Here is a 26,645-nt window from a genome sequence, read left to right on the forward strand (position 1 = left end):
TCTAAAGACACAATAAAATAAACTGCTTTTTCCACCTTCACTTTCACTCAGGATGCTTATAAAATAACTAATATTTTTTAAAAACATAACATGAAAATTTCTTTTAGAACTAACAACAGAAATCGTGATATCTTACACAACTCTAAATCTCTAAATAAATCTAATGCTTTTTCTAAATCTGGTGTATACAGATTCAAATGCAACAACTGTAATTCCTCCTACGTCGGACAAACTGGCCGCATCTTCAATATCAGGTACTCTGAACATGTCAACGCCATTAAATACAACAGATTCTCTGGCATAGGACAGCACATACAAGACTCAAAGCATAGTTTCACCAGTATTGAAAATGACATGAAAATACTTAAGATCGTTAACAAAGGCCCCCTCTTAAACATAACTGAAAATTGCTTTATCCACCTTGACCAGTACTTCAACCCTAATTTCAATTTAAACGACATTTCTGAAAAACCCAACATCCTTTTCGACTTCCTAATTCTTCTTCTCAAAAATTCCAAATTCCAAAACCCCAATTCTATTTTCCATGCCTTACAAAGTTCCCACCCACATTTTCTACCTCCAATAACCCACCCTCCTAACCCACCCTAAACTACCCCTCTTTCATTTCGCTATCTTATCCTTCTTCAACACCATTTATCTTCAATTTCCTTTATTCTTCTCTTATTTCACTATCACTCTTCTTCTACCGGTATTAATTTATTCTACCTTTTCTATTAAAAACCAAAACAAAAACACTACCTTCATTTCGGTTCTCCTCATTCAAATTTTAACTCTTGTCTTGCGCCAACTTCGACTACTTCAATCACGATCTAAATTTTTTCAGTTTAAAATAGCGCACTGTGCATATATGTTTTCATTTGTTTTCCGATATTGCGCTTTTTACTACATTTTTTTCTCTTTACAATTGTTTTTTCAAGTCAACTGTTTTCCAAGAACTCAGCAGGAGCACAATTACTCATTCAATTATACTGAATTGCGTTGTATATTTCTATATATACGTACTTAACTTCCCGCAACCGAGGCAAATACTCGACCTTCAGGATATTCTCCATTCTACTTTGGCGTTCGAGACCACAGCACATGACCTTGGATGTGCCGCGCTGATCACCGAGAGCTGGCGGTTTGCTTCTGTAAATCTATTCGTCTGCGACTTCAAAATATTTATGGATCTTCATATGTTGTTCGATAGTGTTGTGACTTTGTGCCTGACAGAGTGTGACAGCTGACCCATTTGACCGTTCTCCACTATTCATAAACATTGAGAGACTTTACTTATCATTGCGTGTGCCGTACTACCTTTCATAATATTACGTACTGTTTTATTTCAAGTGACTCAGAATTTCTACCCCCATCATCAATTTATATTTCATCTTATACCGATCCAGAGTTCACTTATTCTTTTTCATATGCATTGTTTTTCTTGTTTTTTATGTATTGAACGGCTGACGATGACCTGGACTAGGGTCGAAACCGGTCCCGTTTCTAATCACTATTAAATAAGAATTTAATCACTACATTCCTTTATGTATTGAATAGGTTGAACCTCTTTTTCAATTATTTAATTTTTAACGTTAATACTTTCAATACGGAACAATGATATTTTTATCTTTAAATACTGCAAAGAGGAACTAAAAGAAAGCACAAGCTTACCAAGAAAGCACCGGCACATTAAAAACACAAGTATGCAGTGGAAAATAGTGCCATTAATGCAAAGGCTTTGGCCAATCAGAAGATCAGGAGTGGGTGGCACCTAAACAAGGAAAATAGGAAACTAACCCTACCTCTTAGGAACAGAATATAGGATACGAGGGTATACAATTCTAAACCATTGCAAATATTAAAATCCTAAAAACAAATGGGAGGATGTATTTGAAAGGATTTTCAAAAGATCTTACGATAACAACACAAATATCTTTCCCAAAGGTAGAGCAGGTTAATGCAAATTACAAGTACTTCCAATATCGTATCCTAAGTCTCACTAAGCATAACAGCAGGCAGCCATAGGCAAGGAATACATCAACTAAACTGTTACACAAAATATTAATTTCACATGATATCACTAGGAGTTAGTAATCTGCTAAGCAATCATTATTATAGTTTTCTCTCACAGGATACCATATTGCAGAACTGATTCCCAATAAACTACACTAAAAAAATTCCTATCAAGGATAGTATTAGAAAATCTTTAAATTATTAAATCAACTTTTTTTTTTGATCTTATATGCACAACTACTTCTATAATGCAACTACAAATAAATAAAACTAAATCAGGTACAAAGTTCCTGGCTTAGAGGAAAGAAAGAAAGAACCAAATGCAGTGAGCAAAGTACAAAGATCTTCAAAGTTAACTGGTGACATCAAATCAGTTCAAGACTCCTAGCAGAGTTCTCATTTCAGCAAAAAAGCCTTGCACAGAGTCCAATGCAGCACCAGGAACATACTTAGCAAGATAATGTTAGCACAACAGCAAGGTTCCTTAGAGTCCTAATGATGCCATGTTAAAATTTTACAATGCAATATCCAAGATTCGATTGAATAAATAGTAAGAAAAGAAAAAAATTCTGCAGTCCCAATTGTTCACATTATCAGGCTCACGTTATTAATCCATTCGCATAATTTAACAAGCTGTGGTCACGTCTGGTGATTTGGCACAGACTCGCTCAGCTCACAATGATGCAGTGTCTTGCTTATCTTCGTATGTTACGATTTCCTTTGGAACATAAATAGGTTCAAGGCACCTGGAAATTATGATATTCCCTCTGATTACTGACTGCCTTAGGAGAAACTGGTGTGGCGAAGTTATTCCATTTAGTGTATAAAATGTACGATAGAGACGTGCCATCTGAACAACATAGCACCATCACCGTGGAATCGTACACTTTACCTCCAGATTACTCATATAAACTACCTCACAGTGTGCATTTCCTCAGAGAGGAATAATCCTGAATCTGACCCTCAAAAGGACACTATGTAGTGTCTTCAATTGACTGCTCACCGGGAACTTGTAATTAGCGAGTAATGCACTCATAACTCTGTAATTGTACAGTAAAGAACTCGTACAGCAAAGACTTCATAATGGTAATCGTCATCAACAGCAGCGTCTGCCAAAGTCCACTGGAAGTAACACTCCAACTGCCACATCTTCAAGCATTTCTCGGTCAACACAAGCTCATTCAAACTCGGAGCTTCCAGATTGGTTACTGAGCTGCCGATCCGCAAATAGTTATCTTGCATGTTCATCCACATTGATGAATTACTATCTTCAGCATACACTTCCTGCCTATACCCCGGGTTTCTAAATCACTTGTTGGAACACTTTTAACAGGCTTCAACCGTCTTTCCCAATATAGTCACTCTTTCCCAGGTTGCACAATCTTCACTGCTAGGCTGTGTGCACAGACTCTTACCCAAACAGAAATTTATACATAATATAAAGATGCACATATGCAGTATTCCCTAACTACAAATCATTCTTACAATATTATGTTACAAATTATTTTACAGAAATTTCCTAACCTAAAATCGGGAGATCGTAATTTACAAACATTTCCTAACCTAAAATCGGGGATCATACTTATGTACGGTTACAACAAGAATCAAATTTGCTCCTTCTTAACACAAATATAGTGTTTTGATAGTATCGGATACGACTATCCATATTTTAATCTTTAAACTATTGTCAACCATTTCACTCACCATTTGTAACATCATCTTCACATTTATATTTAATTTAATTACAATCAGGTACCTGATTATTTACCTTTCAGTTTGAGATATAGGCTGATGATTCTCTTGATTGAAGAGTGAAACATGTCCCCACAGTTTTAACTCTTTTTTAAAATTCTTTTTATGTATTGAAAAGGTGGAACAAATAAACTTTCATATTTATTTGACTTTATTGTACATTTCAGTACGGACCAAATTATGAGAATCATAACATGTAATACAACTATGTTCTCGAGACTAGAACAGATTTTCCACCTTAAACTATTTCCAACAAAAGAATAAAGACATAAACAAACATTTTGTATCACTCTGCACATTTCTCGCAGCCTGCTCTTTACGTCAATATGAACATAAATGAAAATTGACAAATGTAGACATATGAACATATTTGAGATAGGTATCAAATTACATCATTATTGCTATAAAATATATTTGCCATGAAAATTATTAACTATGCGTATTTTTATGACAATTCATTATTTCATAAATCCAAACTTGCAAGAGGATCGATTCCATGTAGATCGGACAATTCGTTGTTACTTGCATCACTAGAATTCTTACCTAATTTGATTTTTTTTCAACTACACAGTATCTATGGCACTTTCCAGATCCCACATAGTTTTCTCTTTGCAAACCACATGCTGGATATGAGAATGCCATTGATCAGCTGTCACCTCACGAAATGCTGTGTCCAGTTGTTTACTCATGTCACAAAGTTTGAAAGTGGTGTTAAGGCTAGCAACATAACGTTTGATCTGGCTCCACACTATCTCTGTTGGGTTTAATTCACAGTGATACAGGAGCAGCCTGAGTACAATGTGGCCCGCTTGTTCAGTTTCGACATCTGTCATATATTTCTTGAACCAAGGACTGTGAGTCTTCATGAATTCATCAATTTGGTTTTAACAAGTCCTTCATCACATGTTACATTTTTTACTTCTCAGTCATGTATTTACTTTAGCTTCCTTACATGATTTGTTTGGGATACGTTCCTACATCACGCTGTGATAAGGAGAGTTGTCTAACATGATAACATTACCAGGCATCAGTTTTAGTAATATTCCTTCAAACCGCGACTTCAGTGCGTCACCAGTCATTTCATCGTGTAACTCTTTTTTTAAAAAAATAAAATAAAAAAAGACTTTAACACAAGATCACCACCCTCCACAAAACAGCCATCACTTCAAATGTGTAACATTATCAGTCACTTACCTACTCTCTGTGCTTAAATTTGAAGGCAATGCCTGTGTTTCTTTGATTTTAAGGCAGTGTCTCGCCATGCCTTTGATGTTGTATGCCCTTCATTAATCCACGTCTCGTCTAAATGGTATAATTTCTCTCCCTGTTGTCTAAAATCTCTAATCTTGCAGAGATAATTCCTACGCCACAATATAATATCATCTCTGTCCACTACGATGCTTTTTTGATTTCTACTGATGAACTGGAAACCTGTTTGTTTCATTAGCTTGTTAAGGAGGATTTTTTTTAAATCTGGGAGTTCACAATCAGAGTTTACAGTCAATAGTAATAGTAGGGGGTTCATTGTTTTTAAAAAAATACGTGCTCTTTCCTCTGGGTAGCACAATAAACAAATTCATTACACTCTACGTCCAAAACACTTCTAACTCATGGCCTCTTTTTACCTAGTGTGGTAACACAGCTAGTAGTAGTAAATTATCTCCACACACTGTAATCACTCGAAAGAGAGACACCAGTGAACTCTGATGTTAATTTCATGATATCATCAGTTGAACTGTTAGGATATATTTCCATAAACTTATTAAATACATTTAAGGCAATAGTCTTCTCTTCACTTTTCAGAGGTTTCCCTCGCTTACGCTTTATAACACCAGTCATTGAAGCAGGTTTGAAACGAACTGACTCAAAGTCGTGCAATTGCGCGTGATTTTCCTCGCCATTGACAGCTACCAATGTGAGATAAAGAGGGATTTCTGTGAGCAGATATCGGATATTTAATTTATTGATGAGAAGCTTAGAACAATAATATAATTTTCAATCAATAAAACACTTTTGCATTCAATACTTTATACTTTAAACTTCAAACTTTTCGAAACAACTCGTATTTTTAAATTTAGATTTGTACTATTTACTGGGTGGACTGCTTAGTGTGAAGCAGTCGAAGTTATGTGGTTTTGTTCATGCTTACTTTATTCACTAGGTGGAAAGAGTTTACATATATAAAGCCACGGGAGGTCTTGGGATTCCCTATTACTGTTTTGGTCCTAATATAGGACACAGAATTTTACATTTACATTAAAATGTCATAAAATCTGTAGTTGTTTTATTTGTGCAGCACAACATTTAAAAAGTTTGTATAATTTTCTGCTCGTACTAGCTTTTGTAGCGAGCATGCTTTCCAGCTGTGCTGAAGGTCATGAATGATGGAAATTTCTGGACTTTTGATCATATGTTTTCTCCTTCAAATTTGCTTGTGATTAGTGAAGGGCAGAATTGAGTAGAATGAATTTGAGAACTTTTGTGAATTGATACTTATATTACATAACTGTTAAAAGTCGATGTAGGCCTAATTTACGTAGTACAAGATTTCTATAAACTTCTTACAAACTGTATACCGGTGACCAAATTACAATTGAAGATAAAAATAAATAAAAAAAGAAGAAGGGATTTTGCCATCATGTTGAGCGCATTCGTATCTAATGTGCTTTGTTTTATTACATTAGAGAATTTAAAAACTATTTTTGATGGATTGTTGTGTGGCTTGGTGTTACTATATTTTTCAGTGATTTGGCTGATCAAATTTGCTGACCTGAAAGAAATTTTCACGGAAAACTGCCTAAGTTTTTCCAGGAAAACTTACTGTAAAGTATCAAGATTTTTAACTCATGTAATTAATCTTTGAAGCTGGCCCCACTGTCTAGCTTGCCTGCCTCTCACCTGGAGGCCTCATGTTCGATTTCTGGACAGGTCAGGCATTTTTACCTGGATATGAGGGCTGGTCCCTGGTCTTCTCAGCCTACGTGATTACCTTTAATTGAGGAGCTATGTAATGGTTAGATGGCGATCCCAGTCTAGAGAGCCTGGGATAACTGCTGAGAGGATTCGACACACTGACCGTGCGTCACCTCACAATCTGCAGGCCTTTGGGCTTAGCAGTAGATGCTTGGTAGGCGAACACCCATTAGAGCTGTAGTTTGGTTTGGTTTAGGAGTGTTCGTAAGATTATAATTATACATATTTGATTTTTGTGAAGTTTAGCCAAATTGTTGATGGTTGAATTCGTAAACAGATTTTCTGTTTTTCTGTGTTCTATGGTGGTTTTTTTCTGTTGTCCCTCCAAAGTCCTAGAATTGAGGTTCCATTGTAATGGAAAAGTATTGGGAAAATGGAAAGGATCTGGTCAGGACATTCAATGATCTAACAAAGGCATACGATTGTGTTCCCAGCGAGGTGATGTGCGATACCATGGTCAAAACGATACTGGGTACACAAAGTGTAGAAATGGTTCAAGCAGTGTACAAAAACTGTGTCAGCAGCATACAGACTCTGTTTAGAAAGACAGAATGAAAACCTACAACCTTTTTTCCAGTCTTTGACCGGGTCAGGGATGTAATGAATGAACCATACATAGGCTAATATTACAATGGGGTCACCACTCCCAGACTGATTTATGAATGACTGAGAATTGCTATGAAATGATAATGGAGAGTGTTGCTGGAATGAATGATGACAGGGAAAACGGGAGTACCTGGAGAAAAACCTGTCCCGTCTCCACTTTGTCCAGCACAAATCTCACGTGGAGTGACCGGGGTTTGAACCTCGGTATCCAGCTGTGAGAGGCCGACACGCTGCCGTCTGAGCCACGGAGGCTCGCTTTAGAAAGACAGAATGGTTTAGAAATAAACCTGGTCTAAGACAGGAGAGTGCACTGTTGCATCTTTTGTTTCTAATGGTTATGGACAAAATAGTAAAGGAGACAAAGGTAGCATATGGGAATAGGGAGTTGAAGTTACTTGCAGACAATATTGTGGTCTTGGGAAGAAACAGCAAAGAAGTGCAAGGACAACTTGATGCACTGAACAAGAAAACTGAGAAGTATGATATGAAAATCACTGCAGAGAAAAGCAAGACCATGGAATATCAAGGGAACAAAGACAAAGGAAAGGCATTGTGGAAATTGGTGGTCAAAGCCTTGAAATTTTTGACAATTTCAAGATAGCGGGTTCAAACCCGGCAGAGGTAGTCGGATTTTTGAAGGGCGGAAAAAAGTCCATTCGACACTCCATGTCGTACGATGTCGGCATGTAAAAGATCTCTGGTGATACATTTGATATTTACCCGACAAAATTAATTAAATCTCAGCCATAGACGCCCAAGAGAGATCCGGTTTACTCTAGGTCCGCTAGATGGCAGACAGAGTAAACCGGAACGTCAAAATTGACGAGCAGACAGCCAGATGGCGTCAATTCGAAATGTCTGCAAACGGTAGCTGAGGCCATACGATTATTATTATTATTATTATTATTATTATTATTATTATTATTATTATTATTATTGAATTAATGCAGAATACAAGGCTGAAGATGGAGATTAGCAAGAGGATGCAACAGGCCAATGCATTCCAGCAAAGTGTAATAAACCTTGTCGGGAATAAGGAAGCGCCGTACCAACAAAGTAAAATGAGATAGTGTACAAAATGTGTTATGCATCCATATTGACCTATCCGGCTGAGATCTTGACAGTGACAAGTAGGGAGGAGAGTAGAATTCAAGCCAGTGAAATGAAATACCTCAGAATTATTATAGGAAAGACAGATTGAGAAACAAAGATGTAGGCAAGGAGGTCAGAATAGAAAACCTAAATGAGAGAACTGATGGGAGTAAACTACGATGGTTTGGGCATGTGAAGAGGATGGAGAAGGAAAGAATACCAGAACAGATAATGGAGATGAAGTTCGAGGGAAAGAGAGCAATGGGAGGCCTAGAAAAAGGTGGATTGATTTATTAAAGAGGAGTGCAAGAAGAAGAAACTTGAAGTGGTACAAAATGATGGATGAGGAATGGTGGAAGGAGAGAGGAAGATGTCTTATTGGTGGTCATATTCATCATAGCTTTTGTGTCATCCTGCTGTTGGCAGTGGAGCGTAGATCTTGCTGTTCTTTGCAGGTTCATTGTCATCAACAGAGTTTCATCTTCTTCAGGAGCACACCATTTTCTCTATATCTCTGGTGTTGAAATGAGAGCTTCAGCTACTTCCATCTGAAACTGCAACAAGTCCTTACCTTTTCTTCTCCTTTTCTGATTTCTTAAACAATCTCTCCTGTATAACGTCCAACTGTTGACAGTTGCCAAAACCAAGTGTGGTAATATTCTGTTTGTCTATTACTCGCATCAACAGCATTCATGCACTGATTATACCTAAGAACCTGGTCTAAGACAGGAGAGTCTTTCAAGCCAGTGAAATGAAGGTGTCTCTGATGGGAGGTCTCTCTGCCTTTGACCACCTAAGTTTCTTTTCTGGTTTGATGCCAGAGCACAACGAAGCCATGGTAACGTTCTGAAACGAAACATGTCATTCTAATTAAGTTGTTTCCTGTTCAGGTATAATTCTATTACCATCCATGTTTTCTTTTTCAGATACTTTATAAATTTATTTATTCAAAATCAATTTTGGCAGACTGTAGAATCTAACAGTTATAAATTGAGTCAGAAATGAAAATAGATGGCTTCATATATTGTGAGTAAACAAAACAAAAAAAGTGAAATGTCCATTTAAGTAGACAAAGCTATGAATACTAAATGTATCACAACAGAGGGTCCTAAATGTAGTTCTCTTCAAGGCAAAAGTGTGGGTTTTCCCTGGGACACTTCAAATCAATCAGGATTCCTGTGGAAGTTGTTAAAAGAAAGTTCTTTAATCCCTCAGATTAGGGCTTATTTTCAACATTTTGATTGTACATCTGCCATCAGAATAAAATAATTTGCTCATTGATGGAATGTGTACTCTGGTCTCTAGGAATCTAAAACCATGCTCTCCTGGCACAGTCATTAATGAATTAAATCTTTTCCACAGAGCATTGTTTTTGGCATCTTGTGGTTTATTAAAACTGTGTGCACTACATGCACATTTTTCCTGAGAGCAAAGAACCTATCACTGGCCTTGGCAAAACTGTCTAATTTTAATTGAATTCCATTCTGTTAGCATATTGAAAGTAGTGGATATAGGATGCAACCTATGTACCAATGCCAAAAAACCTTTTTATCTCAACAGCTTAAGTCTGAAGAGAACTGCCAGTTTTTGCTAAAGAATGCATGTTCGTTTTTTTTTTTTTCTGCAGTATTGTTATAGAAATTCACTCAAGTAGTCTTGAAGTTATTTAAGGGGTGATAAAATACCAGGAGGGCTTTGGAAAAATAAAACAGCATGCATTATTATCCTGTTGTTGTGAAAATGAAAACCTACAACCTGTTTTCCAGTCATAAAATACCAGGAGGGCTTTGGAAAAATAAAACAGCATGCATTATTATCCTGTTGTTGTGAAAATGAAAACCTACAACCTGTTTTCCAGTCATTGACCGGATCAGGGATGTAATTAATGAATAATACATAGGCTATTAGTACGATGGAGTCACCACTCCCAAAGTGATTTATTAATGACTGATAGATGCTTATTTAATGTTAAAAACTTCATAATTGGTCCGTATTGAAAAAAGATTTACAATTAAGAGATGAAAGTATATGATTTTCGACCTGTTCAATACAAATTCAAATGTGATATACAATGAAATGTCACATTTTATTCATAAATATTAAGGACCGGTTTCGGCATATCTATGCCATCATCAGCCTAAAGTTAGATACACAAGGACACAAGTAAATTACACATGTCAATACACAAATAAACTTTCTAACATATTGGCAATTCATAATAGCGTTGATATATACAAAATTTTGAATGTATAAAAGCTCTCAATTATACCTTTTATAAAATTTACGATAAAGATAAAATGATCTATTTACAATTCTGTGATATCTATTACCTACTGTTACAATTGTGTGTTAAATAACAAAAGATGTCTTTTAAAACACTTATGTCTGAACAGCTTATAACCTAATAAAAATTTGGGGTGTTGAAATTCCTATAGTATTAAAATTTAAGACATTCTATCGCGTAAAAATACTCATGTAAATAAAATTAGTAACAGTGTCCAGTATTGTTACATTGTAAACGAGAATAGCTGTTCGTTATTTAATGTTTGTTAAAATAGTTCCTCATTAGAATATAGGTGGTAAGCCAAGTTAAATTGAGCGGCTTTAAGAATCAAATAAGTCTTACTTGAAATAGCGGTAGCTTAGTTGACAGGTTGCCAGATGGTTTTAAGTTTCTAACTCTCAGAAGTACAAAGAACATGTGAGTGGCTGAGGCCGTAGTTGACGAGTATGAGTTCACAAAGCACTATGTCATCAGGTGGTGAAATGCAATTCTAGAGATCTTGTTTCAAAACGGACCTCATGCACCACATGCCGTCTGTATATTGTATATATCAACGCTATTATGAATTGCCAATATGTTAGAAAGTTTATTTGTGTATTGACATGTGTAATTTACTTGTGTCCTTGTGTATCTAACTTTAGGCTGATGATGGCATAGATATGCCGAAACCGGTCCCTAATATTTATGAATAAAATGTGACATTTCATTGTATATCACATTTGAATTTGTATTGAACAGGTGGAAAATCATATACTTTCATCTCTTAATTGATAGATGCTATGAAATGAGAATGGAGAGTGTTGCTGGAATAAAAGATGACAGGGAAAACCGGAGTACCCGGAGAAAAACCTGTCTCACCTCCGCTTTGTCCAGCACAAATCTCACATGGAGTGACCGGGATTTGAACCATGGTATCCAGTGGTGAGAGGCCGACGCGCTGCCGTCTGAGCCATAGAGGCTCTATCCTGTTGTTGTATCTTTGAAAAAATATCCGGGTTGATTGGAGTAGTTAAGATCCTCATTCATATGTTTAAGTTACATTTTTTAAGTTACACATATGTTTCCATCAATGTCTGGGGTGGGATGCATTTTTCAGGAAATTTGGAAGTTCCCATCAATTTTTGTCCAATCACACTGCTTCTTTTTTTTTTTTTAATGCAGCACCCTAAGTAATTTCCTTAGCAATGTAATATATACACATAAATACATTCCAAAAGGTTAAATTCACAGCTGTAGACATTTAGAAAACAAAAATACAGGTACTAATATCTCCGCAGTGAGTAGGGACAGACCGAAAAATGCAAGCCATTCTTAGACATTGTGAAACTTTTTTGTTTTTCAAAATAATGACCTAGAGGTTGAATAGGCTTAAGATGTTCATTTAACTCTTAATTTATTACCTTTTGAGATCAAACCCAGAAAAATTTCTGAGATATTCACTTCACTCACAAACTTATGCTCCTGTCCCCCACTGCATAAATAACATGGTACACTGTATTATGGTGGATTGATTTAAATTTTATCCCGTTTCTCATCCTTATGATGCTTGCTTGCTTGCTTGCTTGCTTGCTTGCTTGCTTGCTTGCTTGCTTGCTTGCTTGCTTGCTTGCTTGCTTGCTTGCTTGCTTGCTTGCTTGCTTGCTTGCTTGCTTGCTTGCTTGCTTGCTTGCTTGCTTGCTTGCTTGCTTGCTTGCTTGCTTGCTTGCTTGCTTGCTTGCTTGCTTGCTTGCTTGCTTGCTTGCTTGCTTGCTTGCTTGCTTGCTTGCTTGCTTGCTTGCTTGCTTGCTTGCTTGCTTGCTTGCTTGCTTGCTTGCTTGCTTGCTTGCTTGCTTGCTTGCTTGCTTGCTTGCTTGCTTGCTTGCTTGCTTGCTTGCTTGCTTGCTTGCTTGCTTGCTTGCTTGCTTGCTTGCTTGCTTGCTTGCTTGCTTGCTTGCTTGCTTGCTTGCTTGCTTGCTTGCTTGCTTGCTTGCTTGCTTGCTTGCTTGCTTGCTTGCTTGCTTGCTTGCTTGCTTGCTTGCTTGCTTGCTTGCTTGCTTGCTTGCTTGCTTGCTTGCTTGCTTGCTTGCTTGCTTGCTTGCTTGCTTGCTTGCTTGCTTGCTTGCTTGCTTGCTTGCTTGCTTGCTTGCTTGCTTGCTTGCTTGCTTGCTTGCTTGCTTGCTTGCTTGCTTGCTTGCTTGCTTGCTTGCTTGCTTGCTTGCTTGCTTGCTTGCTTGCTTGCTTGCTTGCTTGCTTGCTTGCTTGCTTGCTTGCTTGCTTGCTTGCTTGCTTGCTTGCTTGCTTGCTTGCTTGCTTGCTTGCTTGCTTGCTTGCTTGCTTGCTTGCTTGCTTGCTTGCTTGCTTGCTTGCTTGCTTGCTTGCTTGCTTGCTTGCTTGCTTGCTTGCTTGCTTGCTTGCTTGCTTGCTTGCTTGCTTGCTTGCTTGCTTGCTTGCTTGCTTGCTTGCTTGCTTGCTTGCTTGCTTGCTTGCTTGCTTGCTTGCTTGCTTGCTTGCTTGCTTGCTTGCTTGCTTGCTTGCTTGCTTGCTTGCTTGCTTGCTTGCTTGCTTGCTTGCTTGCTTGCTTGCTTGCTTGCTTGCTTGCTTGCTTGCTTGCTTGCTTGCTTGCTTGCTTGCTTGCTTGCTTGCTTGCTTGCTTGCTTGCTTGCTTGCTTGCTTGCTTGCTTGCTTGCTTGCTTGCTTGCTTGCTTGCTTGCTTGCTTGCTTGCTTGCTTGCTTGCTTGCTTGCTTGCTTGCTTGCTTGCTTGCTTGCTTGCTTGCTTGCTTGCTTGCTTGCTTGCTTGCTTGCTTGCTTGCTTGCTTGCTTGCTTGCTTGCTTGCTTGCTTGCTTGCTTGCTTGCTTGCTTGCTTGCTTGCTTGCTTGCTTGCTTGCTTGCTTGCTTGCTTGCTTGCTTGCTTGCTTGCTTGCTTGCTTGCTTGCTTGCTTGCTTGCTTGCTTGCTTGCTTGCTTGCTTGCTTGCTTGCTTGCTTGCTTGCTTGCTTGCTTGCTTGCTTGCTTGCTTGCTTGCTTGCTTGCTTGCTTGCTTGCTTGCTTGCTTGCTTGCTTGCTTGCTTGCTTGCTTGCTTGCTTGCTTGCTTGCTTGCTTGCTTGCTTGCTTGCTTGCTTGCTTGCTTGCTTGCTTGCTTGCTTGCTTGCTTGCTTGCTTGCTTGCTTGCTTGCTTGCTTGCTTGCTTGCTTGCTTGCTTGCTTGCTTGCTTGCTTGCTTGCTTGCTTGCTTGCTTGCTTGCTTGCTTGCTTGCTTGCTTGCTTGCTTGCTTGCTTGCTTGCTTGCTTGCTTGCTTGCTTGCTTGCTTGCTTGCTTGCTTGCTTGCTTGCTTGCTTGCTTGCTTGCTTGCTTGCTTGCTTGCTTGCTTGCTTGCTTGCTTGCTTGCTTGCTTGCTTGCTTGCTTGCTTGCTTGCTTGCTTGCTTGCTTGCTTGCTTGCTTGCTTGCTTGCTTGCTTGCTTGCTTGCTTGCTTGCTTGCTTGCTTGCTTGCTTGCTTGCTTGCTTGCTTGCTTGCTTGCTTGCTTGCTTGCTTGCTTGCTTGCTTGCTTGCTTGCTTGCTTGCTTGCTTGCTTGCTTGCTTGCTTGCTTGCTTGCTTGCTTGCTTGCTTGCTTGCTTGCTTGCTTGCTTGCTTGCTTGCTTGCTTGCTTGCTTGCTTGCTTGCTTGCTTGCTTGCTTGCTTGCTTGCTTGCTTGCTTGCTTGCTTGCTTGCTTGCTTGCTTGCTTGCTTGCTTGCTTGCTTGCTTGCTTGCTTGCTTGCTTGCTTGCTTGCTTGCTTGCTTGCTTGCTTGCTTGCTTGCTTGCTTGCTTGCTTGCTTGCTTGCTTGCTTGCTTGCTTGCTTGCTTGCTTGCTTGCTTGCTTGCTTGCTTGCTTGCTTGCTTGCTTGCTTGCTTGCTTGCTTGCTTGCTTGCTTGCTTGCTTGCTTGCTTGCTTGCTTGCTTGCTTGCTTGCTTGCTTGCTTGCTTGCTTGCTTGCTTGCTTGCTTGCTTGCTTGCTTGCTTGCTTGCTTGCTTGCTTGCTTGCTTGCTTGCTTGCTTGCTTGCTTGCTTGCTTGCTTGCTTGCTTGCTTGCTTGCTTGCTTGCTTGCTTGCTTGCTTGCTTGCTTGCTTGCTTGCTTGCTTGCTTGCTTGCTTGCTTGCTTGCTTGCTTGCTTGCTTGCTTGCTTGCTTGCTTGCTTGCTTGCTTGCTTGCTTGCTTGCTTGCTTGCTTGCTTGCTTGCTTGCTTGCTTGCTTGCTTGCTTGCTTGCTTGCTTGCTTGCTTGCTTGCTTGCTTGCTTGCTTGCTTGCTTGCTTGCTTGCTTGCTTGCTTGCTTGCTTGCTTGCTTGCTTGCTTGCTTGCTTGCTTGCTTGCTTGCTTGCTTGCTTGCTTGCTTGCTTGCTTGCTTGCTTGCTTGCTTGCTTGCTTGCTTGCTTGCTTGCTTGCTTGCTTGCTTGCTTGCTTGCTTGCTTGCTTGCTTGCTTGCTTGCTTGCTTGCTTGCTTGCTTGCTTGCTTGCTTGCTTGCTTGCTTGCTTGCTTGCTTGCTTGCTTGCTTGCTTGCTTGCTTGCTTGCTTGCTTGCTTGCTTGCTTGCTTGCTTGCTTGCTTGCTTGCTTGCTTGCTTGCTTGCTTGCTTGCTTGCTTGCTTGCTTGCTTGCTTGCTTGCTTGCTTGCTTGCTTGCTTGCTTGCTTGCTTGCTTGCTTGCTTGCTTGCTTGCTTGCTTGCTTGCTTGCTTGCTTGCTTGCTTGCTTGCTTGCTTGCTTGCTTGCTTGCTTGCTTGCTTGCTTGCTTGCTTGCTTGCTTGCTTGCTTGCTTGCTTGCTTGCTTGCTTGCTTGCTTGCTTGCTTGCTTGCTTGCTTGCTTGCTTGCTTGCTTGCTTGCTTGCTTGCTTGCTTGCTTGCTTGCTTGCTTGCTTGCTTGCTTGCTTGCTTGCTTGCTTGCTTGCTTGCTTGCTTGCTTGCTTGCTTGCTTGCTTGCTTGCTTGCTTGCTTGCTTGCTTGCTTGCTTGCTTGCTTGCTTGCTTGCTTGCTTGCTTGCTTGCTTGCTTGCTTGCTTGCTTGCTTGCTTGCTTGCTTGCTTGCTTGCTTGCTTGCTTGCTTGCTTGCTTGCTTGCTTGCTTGCTTGCTTGCTTGCTTGCTTGCTTGCTTGCTTGCTTGCTTGCTTGCTTGCTTGCTTGCTTGCTTGCTTGCTTGCTTGCTTGCTTGCTTGCTTGCTTGCTTGCTTGCTTGCTTGCTTGCTTGCTTGCTTGCTTGCTTGCTTGCTTGCTTGCTTGCTTGCTTGCTTGCTTGCTTGCTTGCTTGCTTGCACATTTTAAGAACACCTTATCTTCTGCTTCTTTTCTTCTTATCCCCGTGGCCGTAATACCATTTACTCCTAATACTCCCAGATGCATCCTCCCTGCTGTCTTGATTAGGCGTTGTTACTTTGATAAGCTGCACTGAAATTTATAGTACCCCATTAAATTTCATTTCATTTGCATAGTTGTTTTCATGGAGTCCCTGGTGAGTCAAATGGAATTGGGGACTCCTTCACTCCTATAGATAGGCCTGAGACTTGCTAAAATATTGTGAGCATGAACCAAACATTTCTGTGAAGTAGGCTGTGATGGCTTTGCTCACTCGTCATCTCTGCGAGTATTTTTCACTTTTAACAGTTTAATGACCTCCAGTGGATTGGGTAGTCCTAGCTGACAGGGCATAAGGAGAACCACGGTTCAGAATATATCCAAGATACCCACTCCTATTCAATAGTAACTGGTATCATGACTCTCGGGACCATTGCTTGTCGACTGAAGTCATTGGCCATGGTTGACAGACTAGGACATGACTACAGGATTCCATACCATTGACCATGATCATATCAACAGTTCCTTAAAACTACAAGCGTATCTTTGCATAACATGAGAAGATAACAGTTAGAAATATATGTTAATGAAATTATACAGAAATTTAAAAGATACAAACTTGAAAATTTCAGATACTCTTTCAAGCATACTACTATAAGATAGGTAGATTGCCCAACTTGTCATTATGCATGTGTTCTGTCAAAACCTCTTCTTCTCTCTTAGATCATTTCAGATTTTTATTAGATGTTTCATGGAATTCTGTTCCCATGGAAAGTATATTACTTCTTCAGTGCAGCTAGAATTTCATTTCATTGGAGGAGTAAATAAAGAAGAGGATAGAGAATATATTGTTTTCTGCATTTTTACATTGTTCAGAATTTTAGAGATTCAGATGTAAAAAATTGTCATTTCCTTTCTAATCAGACCACTTGCTTGGCTAATGAGAGATGATGATGATGATGATGATGATAAATACTATAGGATTTATGCCACAGTTGAACTTTATTTTCCTATTATCACTGCAGGATAAAACACACTTATGAGAAAAATCACACTCTGCATTTTATATACAATCTGTTTGTGTGCTTTTTTTGCAGCTATGCTGATAGATGTGCATCAGCTGTTCTGCAGCATTGGCCAGCTTTGTTATCATGGGCAGATACCAGTACAGAGAACTGTACACAGCTACTGTTGCTGTTGAACCAGGTTGCAGCATGCTCAAAACAGCCCATTGGCCGTTTCATGTCTCATGATTACGTCAAAAAATGGATAATAACCCAGCTGGTCGCTCCTGATCTACCTCTTCATTACAAGAACCATGCACTGGACCTGCTGCCTTGTCTCGCCAGTAAAAACCAGAAGAGTGATAGTGAACTTGAGTATGTTATCTTACTACTTCACAAGTAATTCTCAAAATACTGTGTAAATCTCTTGTGGTAATTGCCTAGAACTAAACATTTTGTATCTGAATTTAAAAACCCTTAAGTATGCAGGGTGGTTGGAATTGTTGAGAAAATTTGCCCAAATGTCCTGTAAAAGCCTGGAACAAAAAGAGCATATCAGAAATGAAGTTCCCAGAGGAAATATTAATATTTCATCGATTGCAAATGTTTTTAAAATGAGCATAATTTGTGTAAGAATATCATGCACTGCCTTAACCCTTTAAAATACTCTTTTCTTCCTACCGCTTTTTCCCATACTTGTAGGATTGCAGGTGCGGACTGTGTCACACATGTGGATTTGGCCGTGTTATACACAAACACCCTGTTCCCGAGCCAAAAGAATTAATCAGAAGCGATTAAAATCCCCGACCCGGTCGGGAATCAAACCCGGGACCCTGTGAACCGAAGGGCAACACGCTGACCAGCCAACGAGTTGGACTTAACCGTTTAAAACACTTTCTCATGGGGAAATGGCATGATTCAGTATTAAATATCACCTGCAGCTTATGAGTTTCCTCCCATACATAACCTGTCATACTGTTTTCGTTTGTAATTGTCAGTTTTGGATGGACCACAGGCCGTACTTCCCACATTTCACTGAAGTGAAGATTATCACTTCTTATGGGAATTGTACTTATTTTGATGGATGAGGTTATGTTCTGACTAGTTTGCTTGATGATAAAAATAATTAAATGTGTGGGATCTTTAAATTGGTTCCAATAAATGAACATCAAAAGCTTTAAAGTACAAAGAAAGATTGGAAATACTGTAAGAATAAACACGTTGATTATTCAGTAAAAGAAGAAGAAATTATTTACACTAACCAACACAAAAAAATGCAAGAATGGAAGAAATGATTTGTAATAATCGTGGGTAATATACTGAGTGTGTTTCTTCTTATCAATAATTTCAAGAGCACGTGAATTATCTGAACAAAATGAAACCACAAGTTGTGTTTGGTAAGACAATTTAGTGAAAGAAATGTTTCATAAACAGTATTAACAAAATGAAAATTAAATAAATATTTCATATATTAATTTATTACATTTTTCTATGGTTTCCCATTTTCACACCAGGCAAATGCTGGGGCTGTACCTTAATTAAGGCCACGGCCGCTTCCTTCCAACTCCTAGGCCTTTCCTATCCCATCGTCGCCATAAGACCTATCTGTGTCGGTGCGACGTAAAGCCCCTAGCAAAAAAAAAAAAAATATATTACATAGCAGTAAGATAACGTCACTTCTGCAAATCTCTTTGTAATTGCCGCCATATTTGATTCACTCACTGCCTTGAAAATACTATGCATTAGTTTACAAACAAAAAACCATTGCAAATCACCTTTGATAATTTTGAAACACTTTCCTATCAGGTGCAGTAGTCACATTTCAATAATATTTCAGTGACAGTTGACCATGACTGGTTGAAACTGACATGAAGTGTAAATTATGGTCAATATTGATATGTGATGAGGTGGTAAATAAACACACAACCGATGGGTTTTTATGAAAATAACATGAATGGTAATAATTTTAAGGTTAGGATATAATGTTTTGATATCTAATCCCTGCTCTTTGATTTTATGATTACATCAAGAAATCATCACTCATTCAAAACGTTTTATAAGTTCTGTAACTTTTTACAGTTTATTAACAATCCATTACTGCCCTCAACAAAATCTCCCACATCAATGTCATTGTCTTGCATTTCACTGTTTAAAGTTTTCCGCTGGTCAAACAGTGTCTTGTACGACGCGAGGTCATCGTTACTTATCCACTCTTTCCCGTAATGTTTGGTCAGCAATGTGTTCAGGTCGTTGAGCTTTCCTTTCTTAAGAGGATCCCCTTCCTCCACTGGTACTGGCACAATAGCAGAAAAGGGTTTCCCATGCTTCAATATGCTTTTCACTTCCACCACAATCGCTGTTATAGTTTACTTCACCTCTCATAACACAGTTGCCTGATTTTGTTCATGCACGATCTTCTTACAGGGTTCTGGGACATAATGAGCTTTGCTGCATAGCACATGCTGGACATAACGACTTCTGCAGCAGTTCCGTTATTTGTCACCTTTAAACGTATGGATTAAATGGCATTTGCTCACGTATTACATTACTGGATTGTGTATTTTGATGTGCTGCATACAATGGTGGTGATAACTCATTTTGAGGAAAAATTGACATAGCGCGTTTTGCAACTGGATGACTCATATATAAAAGAACATGTCTTGGGTGACCGACCGACCGACTTATCGTCGAGCCAAAACTACTGGACATAAAGACATGAAATTTTGAGGATACATATATTACAATGTAGGTGCTTGCTAACGGTGGATTTTTGGATATTCTGTTGCTAAGGGGGTGAAAACGAGGGTGAATTTTTAAAATGAGTGTTTCCATATCTCAAAACTTTAAAAGTTTACAGATGTAAAAATTGGTATATAGAATCTCCTTAAAAAATAAAGAAACACGCATCATTTTGTTTTCGGAAAACTCCACTAGGAGGGTTGAAAATGGGCTTGAATGCCTTTAATGAGGATACTTACATCTCAGAAACTGAAGATTTTACAGACCTGAAAATTAGTATTTAGAAACTCCTTAGAAAATAACGGAACACGTATTTTTTTGTTTTTGGAAAATCCAATTAATGGGGGTTAAACAGGAGTGACAAATGGGGTGAATTTTTAGAAAGACTATATCTACAGTATATCTCAGAAACATAAAATGTTACAGACGTAAAAAGTGGTATTTGGAATCTCCTGTAAAAGTAAATAAACATAGGTGATGTGTTTTCAGAAAGTCCACTTACGAGGAACTAAAAAGAGCGTGAAATTTTAAAAGGAGCCTGTCTACAGTATATCTCAAAAACTTAACATGTTACAGAAGTGAAAAATGGTATTTTTAACCTATGTTAAAAATATATTTTTTTGTTTTTGGAAAAACCACTTGGGGGGGTGGGGTAAAACATGACTGAAAATGGGGTTGAATTCTTTTTATTAGGATACTGATGTCTCAAAAACTGAAGATGTTACAGACATGAAAATTGGTATTTGGAATCTCCTTTAAAAATAAAGAAATATGTATTTTTGGCTTTCGGAAATCCACTTGGGGAGGGGGGAATTGATAAATTAGTTGAATTATTTGTATGAAGATACTATCATCTCAAAAACGAAAGATGTTGCAGACATGAAAATTAGTATTTGGAATCTGCTTTAAAAGTAAAGAAACGCATATTCCTTTGATTTAGGAAAAGCCAATGAAGGTGGGGGGGTGAAAGAATTGAAAAATGAATTGAATTAATTGTATGAGGATACGTACATGTAATAAAAACTAAAGTTGTTACAGACGTGAAAATTGGTATTTGGATCTCCTTAAAAAAAAAAAAAAAATCTCATTTTTGGGGAAAAATCATCGTGGGGGGCAGGGGTGAAAAGGAGTTGAATTCCTTTTATGACGCACATCTCAAAAACTGAAGATGTTACAGTTGTGATAATTGGTATTTATAAGATCCTTTACTAATAAAGAAACAAGTATGTTTTTCGGAAAATTCACTTAACAGGGGGGAGTGTGAATGGAAGTGAAAAAGTGAATTCTTTTTATGGGGATACTTATATCTCAAAACCGAAAGTAACGGATGTGAACATTGGTATTAAACATAAAGAAACACGCCTCCTTTTTTTGGGGGTGGGGGTAAATCAACTTAACGGTGGTGGGGTGAAAAGGGAGTTGAGACCAATTGATTTTACTGTTCATAATGTACTTGATTCTGATCATAAACTGATCATTTTTTTTGCTTGGGTTCGTTTTCAAAAGCCATCTTTTCCTTTGGAGAACTTAAACTTTGATTACAGTAGATTCTCCTGGCATATAAATAAAAATTTAAACACATTTGAAATAAACAATAGGAATGATATTGGCCATGCAATTGTTCACCTCTATGATAAGGTCAATAATGCACGGAATTATATCATTCGTATCGCCAGAAATCCCGCACACTTGCCTACACGCGACAATGGTGCTGGTCACATTTTCAACAATGACAATGGCAGGAGACATAATTTACCACCAAGTAGCGGTCTCATATCTTACTGCGGGGTCCAGAATATCATTAATAATAATAATAATAATAACCTAAATTCAACTAATATCACCCACCCTAATAATAATAATAATAATGTTCTGGACTGTCGTCGAAATGTGCGGACCGCGCCATTTGTAAATGTTGCTCATTCTTCCCAAGGTGTCTTGTCTGTTAATGAATTTCTCACATTATTTACAGGAATGCACTCCAGAAATTACGGGAACAGCACTTTCCCCAGTTTTCATCAGAATTATCTCCAAGTTCATTGCAACGAGACAGTTTTGTGCTTGCATTCTGTAAATTACTTCGGGGATTAGAAGTTTCAGGGAGCCCTGTGCTTCTTCGTAGTGTGATAGCCTCATCAGTTCAAGATAAACAACACTTATGTAATGAAAACATTCAGAAGACTTTGCCAAGCTTCATTTTCAGGTAAGAAAGCTAATGTTCCTGGTCATTCTAGTTTTTCCTCTGTTTTTCATTGCACTATGCTGTAATTGTAGCAGAGACTGTCTCCCTGAAGTTGTGGGTGATATTTTTAATATGACCGAAGCTACATTCACTTCAACACATAACATTGTACTTCTGAATGAAATTAATAAAAAGGAAAACTAGTATAAATGTTGTACACCATATTACATTCGAAGTGGAAATCCTGTTAAAATAATTGTTTTAAATGTTACAATAATTTTAATTATAAATAGCAAGATACCCGTGCTTCGCTACGGTATTATACTGAAATTTATAATTGAATGCTTAACGTTTTATATATACTCCACCTAAATTTTCTGAGCAAATTCACCAAAATTAGCGACCTGACCAGTTTTCCGAGAGATTACGGCAAAGTTCCTCCCATTTTTCAATATTTCCTTCCAGCAATCGATTTCGTACTTCCCAGGCTAGGTCCAGGTATTCCACCCGGTCAGTTGGGTCCCTAAATCTTTGCCGTCCTTTCCTATAAGCATTTTTAATATGGATCAAATCCTTGAGGAGATCTGGCGTGGTGTCGTCTTGGGTGCTTTGGTGGTACTGAACCCGCAGCCGGACTGCATTAGTAGTCATTACCCGGCCAGGAGCCATTTCCAGCAGCCTCTTCAGTCACTAGTTCCCTTAGAATTCTTTAGATGTCCTCGGAGGTGCTATATCTAGCCCTAGAAACAAGAAACCAAAATTACGCTGTACAGAAGCAATGGTTCTGTTATTCGGTAAAAATGTATATTATTTCAGAGTGAAATAGTTTTATACTACTATTTGATGAAGTAATGGGCCTAAATAGTGCAAAGAGTCACCGTCAGAAAGTTCGGACTTCGACAAAAATTTGTAATTTGCCTAAATAAGGGTGCTTATATTTTATATTACGACACAAGTTTTATAATATGTACTTATTTGTACTAGACATCGATAATTTTATAGTTAATGTCATTGAAAACACCTATTTACAAAGCAATCCACAGAACAGAATAATAACATACACTTACATTGTGACAAACAGCTGAGAGACAATGGCTAACGTGCATCAGACAACCGACAATCTGATATGTATGAACTTAGACGTCACACTGGGCGCCTCCTTGTCGTGGAGACTTCTGGGAACGGTGCCGCCTAACTGGGAGGGGTGTAACGTAGGAATATTGGCTCCTCCCATTACACTCTCCCAGGCGGAACGGCGAGTTGGTTTCAGATATTGCGGCCAACACTGATTACATTAGGTGATGAAGGATAAATAACAATAGTGTGTCATAAGGTGTGTCTTCATCGTCCACTTCCGTTATGAAGTCACCATTATCCATATCAGTCTCTGAATAGGAATTATGATCATCGTCGAGAATTTGTTTTGCTTCAAAGTCAGGATCTTAGTCGTCATCTAAATCACACTCCTGTTCCTCCACCAACTTGTCCCAATCATGACCTCTCGGCAGTACATCGCTAAATCTATCCATTTCCTTCGTGGCCTTCCCACGGGTCGTTTTCCTTCTACCTTTCTGTCAAATTCCTTCCTTGCAGTTCTGTTTACTGGCATCCTCTTCATGTGACCAAACCGCTTCAGTCTTGATATCTGACAACAAATATTTTAAAAAAATTGCACTGAGGCGTATAAAAGTATCAGCGCATTATTCAAATCAAAAATCAAAATCTCTTTATTTGCAAATGAGGTGTCTACCTCGGTGGCAAATGGTACACTAAAATACATTATTGTCAAGCACTAAATATTAAATTAACAAGAGAAGAAAATTTTTCCTATAATACAATATTATACAATTTACGCTAACAATGTTTTCTATTAAACACACAGCTCATCCTTACTAAATTTATATTGTTTACAAAATTCTACTTATAATATCTCCTGTACTACTTACAAATATAGTCAACTGATATACAGTATGTGGAATTACTTCAAATGATACTATACAACTGGTATAACATTAATATTTACATTGCATTTATTTATTTACTATTTTTTTTTTTTTTTTTTTTTAACCCGTTCTGGATCCTAAGTAGCATAACAACCTGCTGCGTCTCAACCAGAGCCCCTTTTGCCACCATTTTTCAGAGTTCCTGAAGGGCCTTCACAGCTACCATAGCGGTCCCAGGGCCCTCGAAGTCCCCACTGTACTTCACCCCTACAGGCAGTCCCCTACTTTGGCTGTCCAAACTCCTTAGACCAGGGGATGGAATTAATTTATTCACACACATTTTTTTATTTACAGTAACCTGCACTGGTCGAATGCCCTCTAACACTTCATTTATTTTCTCTGTTGCTGTTTATTCTCTTCTTGAATATCTGTACAGATTTTGGAAAAGGATCAAACACTACCCCTGGTAAACTGTTCCACTCCTTCACACCCTTCCCAATGAATGAAAATTTACCCCAATCGCTTCTGCTAAAATTCCTTCTAATTTTATATTTGTGGTCAGTCCTGCCGATATAATTATTTTCCAACTGAAGCCTCTCACGGATATCTCCCCATGCTGCTTCTCCTGTATAGGCTCTATATAATCCTGTAAGTCTAGTTTTCTCCCTTCTCTTACTTAAAGTTTCCCACCCAAGTTCCTTTAACATTTCTGATACACTACTCTTTCTCCTGAAATCCCCTGTTACAAATCTTGCTGCTTTCCTCTGCACACTATCTATTTCTTTTATTAGGTATTCTTGGCGAGGATCCCAAACACTGTTTGCATATTCCAATAATGGACGAACCATACTCCAGTAACTTTTTTAATTCTTTGTTGCATCCTTTAAGTAGCCTCATTATGACATGTAATGATCTGTATGCTTTCCCAACAATGTCATCAATATGACCCTTCCAGTGCAAATTACTTTCAAATCTCACACCTAAGTATTTGCACTTGCCATCTTTTGGGATAACTACCTCATCCAAAGTATATTCAAATTCAGTTTTAAAGCTCCTGTTTGTAAAAGTTGTAACAGTTGATTTGCCTCCATTAACCTTCATATTATTTTCTTCAACCCATTCTTGGATACTTTCAAGGTCCCTTTGTAATTCTGAACAATCCTCAATGTTGTTTATTTCTCTATAAACAATTATGTCATCTGCATACAATCTTATTTTTGATGTTATATTGTTCCCTAAATCATTTGCGTATATTAAGAAAAGTAACGGACCGATTATACTACCCTGTGCAATTCCCTTCCAAACTTTCTCTTCCTGAGATACATTATTTCCTACTTTGACTTTCTGAACCCTTGAATTTAGAAATGCTTTTATCCAACGTATAACCCTTACGTCCAATCCTATTCCCTCCAATTTCTTTAATAATATTCCATGTTCCACTCTATCAAAGGCTTTGGAAAGATCTATGGCTATGCAATCTAACTGACCTCCTGAATCCAACTGATCTGATACGTCCTGCTGAAATCCCACCAGTTGTGCCTCACAAGAAAATTTCTTTCTAAATCCATACTGGCTCCTCATGAACCAATTTTTATCATCACATATCCCTCTGATGTACTTCGATATTAAACTCTCCAGAATTTTACAGATTTGCAGATCACACTGTTTATAAAATAAATGTCAGTTGAAACCTTATATTTTGGACCACCGGGTTATTATACATTGTTTTCTGAAAACACTCTTCTACCTTGAATTACTTGGAGGTTAAATTCAGCCATGTGTGAGGAGATTACTTTGACCGTCATCTCGAATGGAACAACACTTTGATCGATTCAACATACGCACCATCGGTGGATGATTTGGATGCTTTTTACTTCCTGGATTTTAAGTTTGTCTTAGTGACATCACAATTTTTTCAGCATCCATAACTGGGCTACACAAATATGCACCATGGTAGGTGAATGATGCTACAATTTTTCGGAATGAAATTGAACATAGGTGTTCACGTTGACTCAGAATTAGAAAAAATAATAAAAGAGTAAGCCATAATATGGAAACTTGTGAAAACACAAGTAATGAACAAACTGACTGCTGTTTCATATCAATTTTAATGTGTGTGTGGTTTTCCCACCGACTTTTACGAAAAATCGTATATAAAGATAATCTGCTATAGCGAGTAAATTTTTTGCCGTGTATGGGTTCTTGCTATAACAGACTTCTACTGTATTTGTTCCTTCTTAATATCTCTTTGGCATATGCTATATGTACTTGACACAACCTAATAGGCTGAAGGTCTGTTTCATATTCTTTAGATTCCTTGAGTATAATTGAAAGGAGGAGCCCCTGTTACTTTTTTGCAGATATTTTGAATGTTTTAGCACTAGTATATTTACAAAAATAACTCATCGTTGTTTCCTCAATGGTTTTTGTGATAACTGCCATATGACTTAATTTGAAAAATGTCACAGCGGGTCGTAACTGGCCTGTTCATCATCATCATCATCCTAAACCATCTCCAGTTTCCCGGGTGTGGTATATGAGCCTCCTCCATCTCATCCTGTCCTTGTACCATTCTTCCTCCACCAACTTGTCCCAATCATGACCTCTCAGCAGTACATCGCTCTTAACTAAATCTATCCATTTCCTTCGTGGCCTTCCCACGGGTCGTCTTCCTTCTACCTTTCTGTCAAATTCCTTCCTTGCAGTTCTGTTTACTGGCATCCTCTTCATGTGACCAAACCACTTCAGTCTTGATA

General features: G+C 38.3%; 1 protein-coding gene across 1 annotated transcript in view; it reads left to right on the forward strand.

Moving 5' to 3' along the window:
- Window positions 1-26,645, forward strand: part of LOC136857637 (DNA-dependent protein kinase catalytic subunit) — an 873,484-nt gene that overhangs the window by 454,175 nt on the left and 392,664 nt on the right. The window contains exons 25-26 of the mRNA XM_067136445.2: window positions 17,119-17,400; window positions 21,737-21,967. Coding sequence (XP_066992546.2) covers window positions 17,119-17,400; window positions 21,737-21,967 — 513 coding nt within the window. The remainder of the gene's footprint in view (window positions 1-17,118; window positions 17,401-21,736; window positions 21,968-26,645) is intronic.

This window comes from Anabrus simplex, chromosome 1 (genome assembly GCF_040414725.1).
Source record: "Anabrus simplex isolate iqAnaSimp1 chromosome 1, ASM4041472v1, whole genome shotgun sequence".
Classification (NCBI taxonomy): Eukaryota; Metazoa; Arthropoda; class Insecta; order Orthoptera; family Tettigoniidae; genus Anabrus; species Anabrus simplex.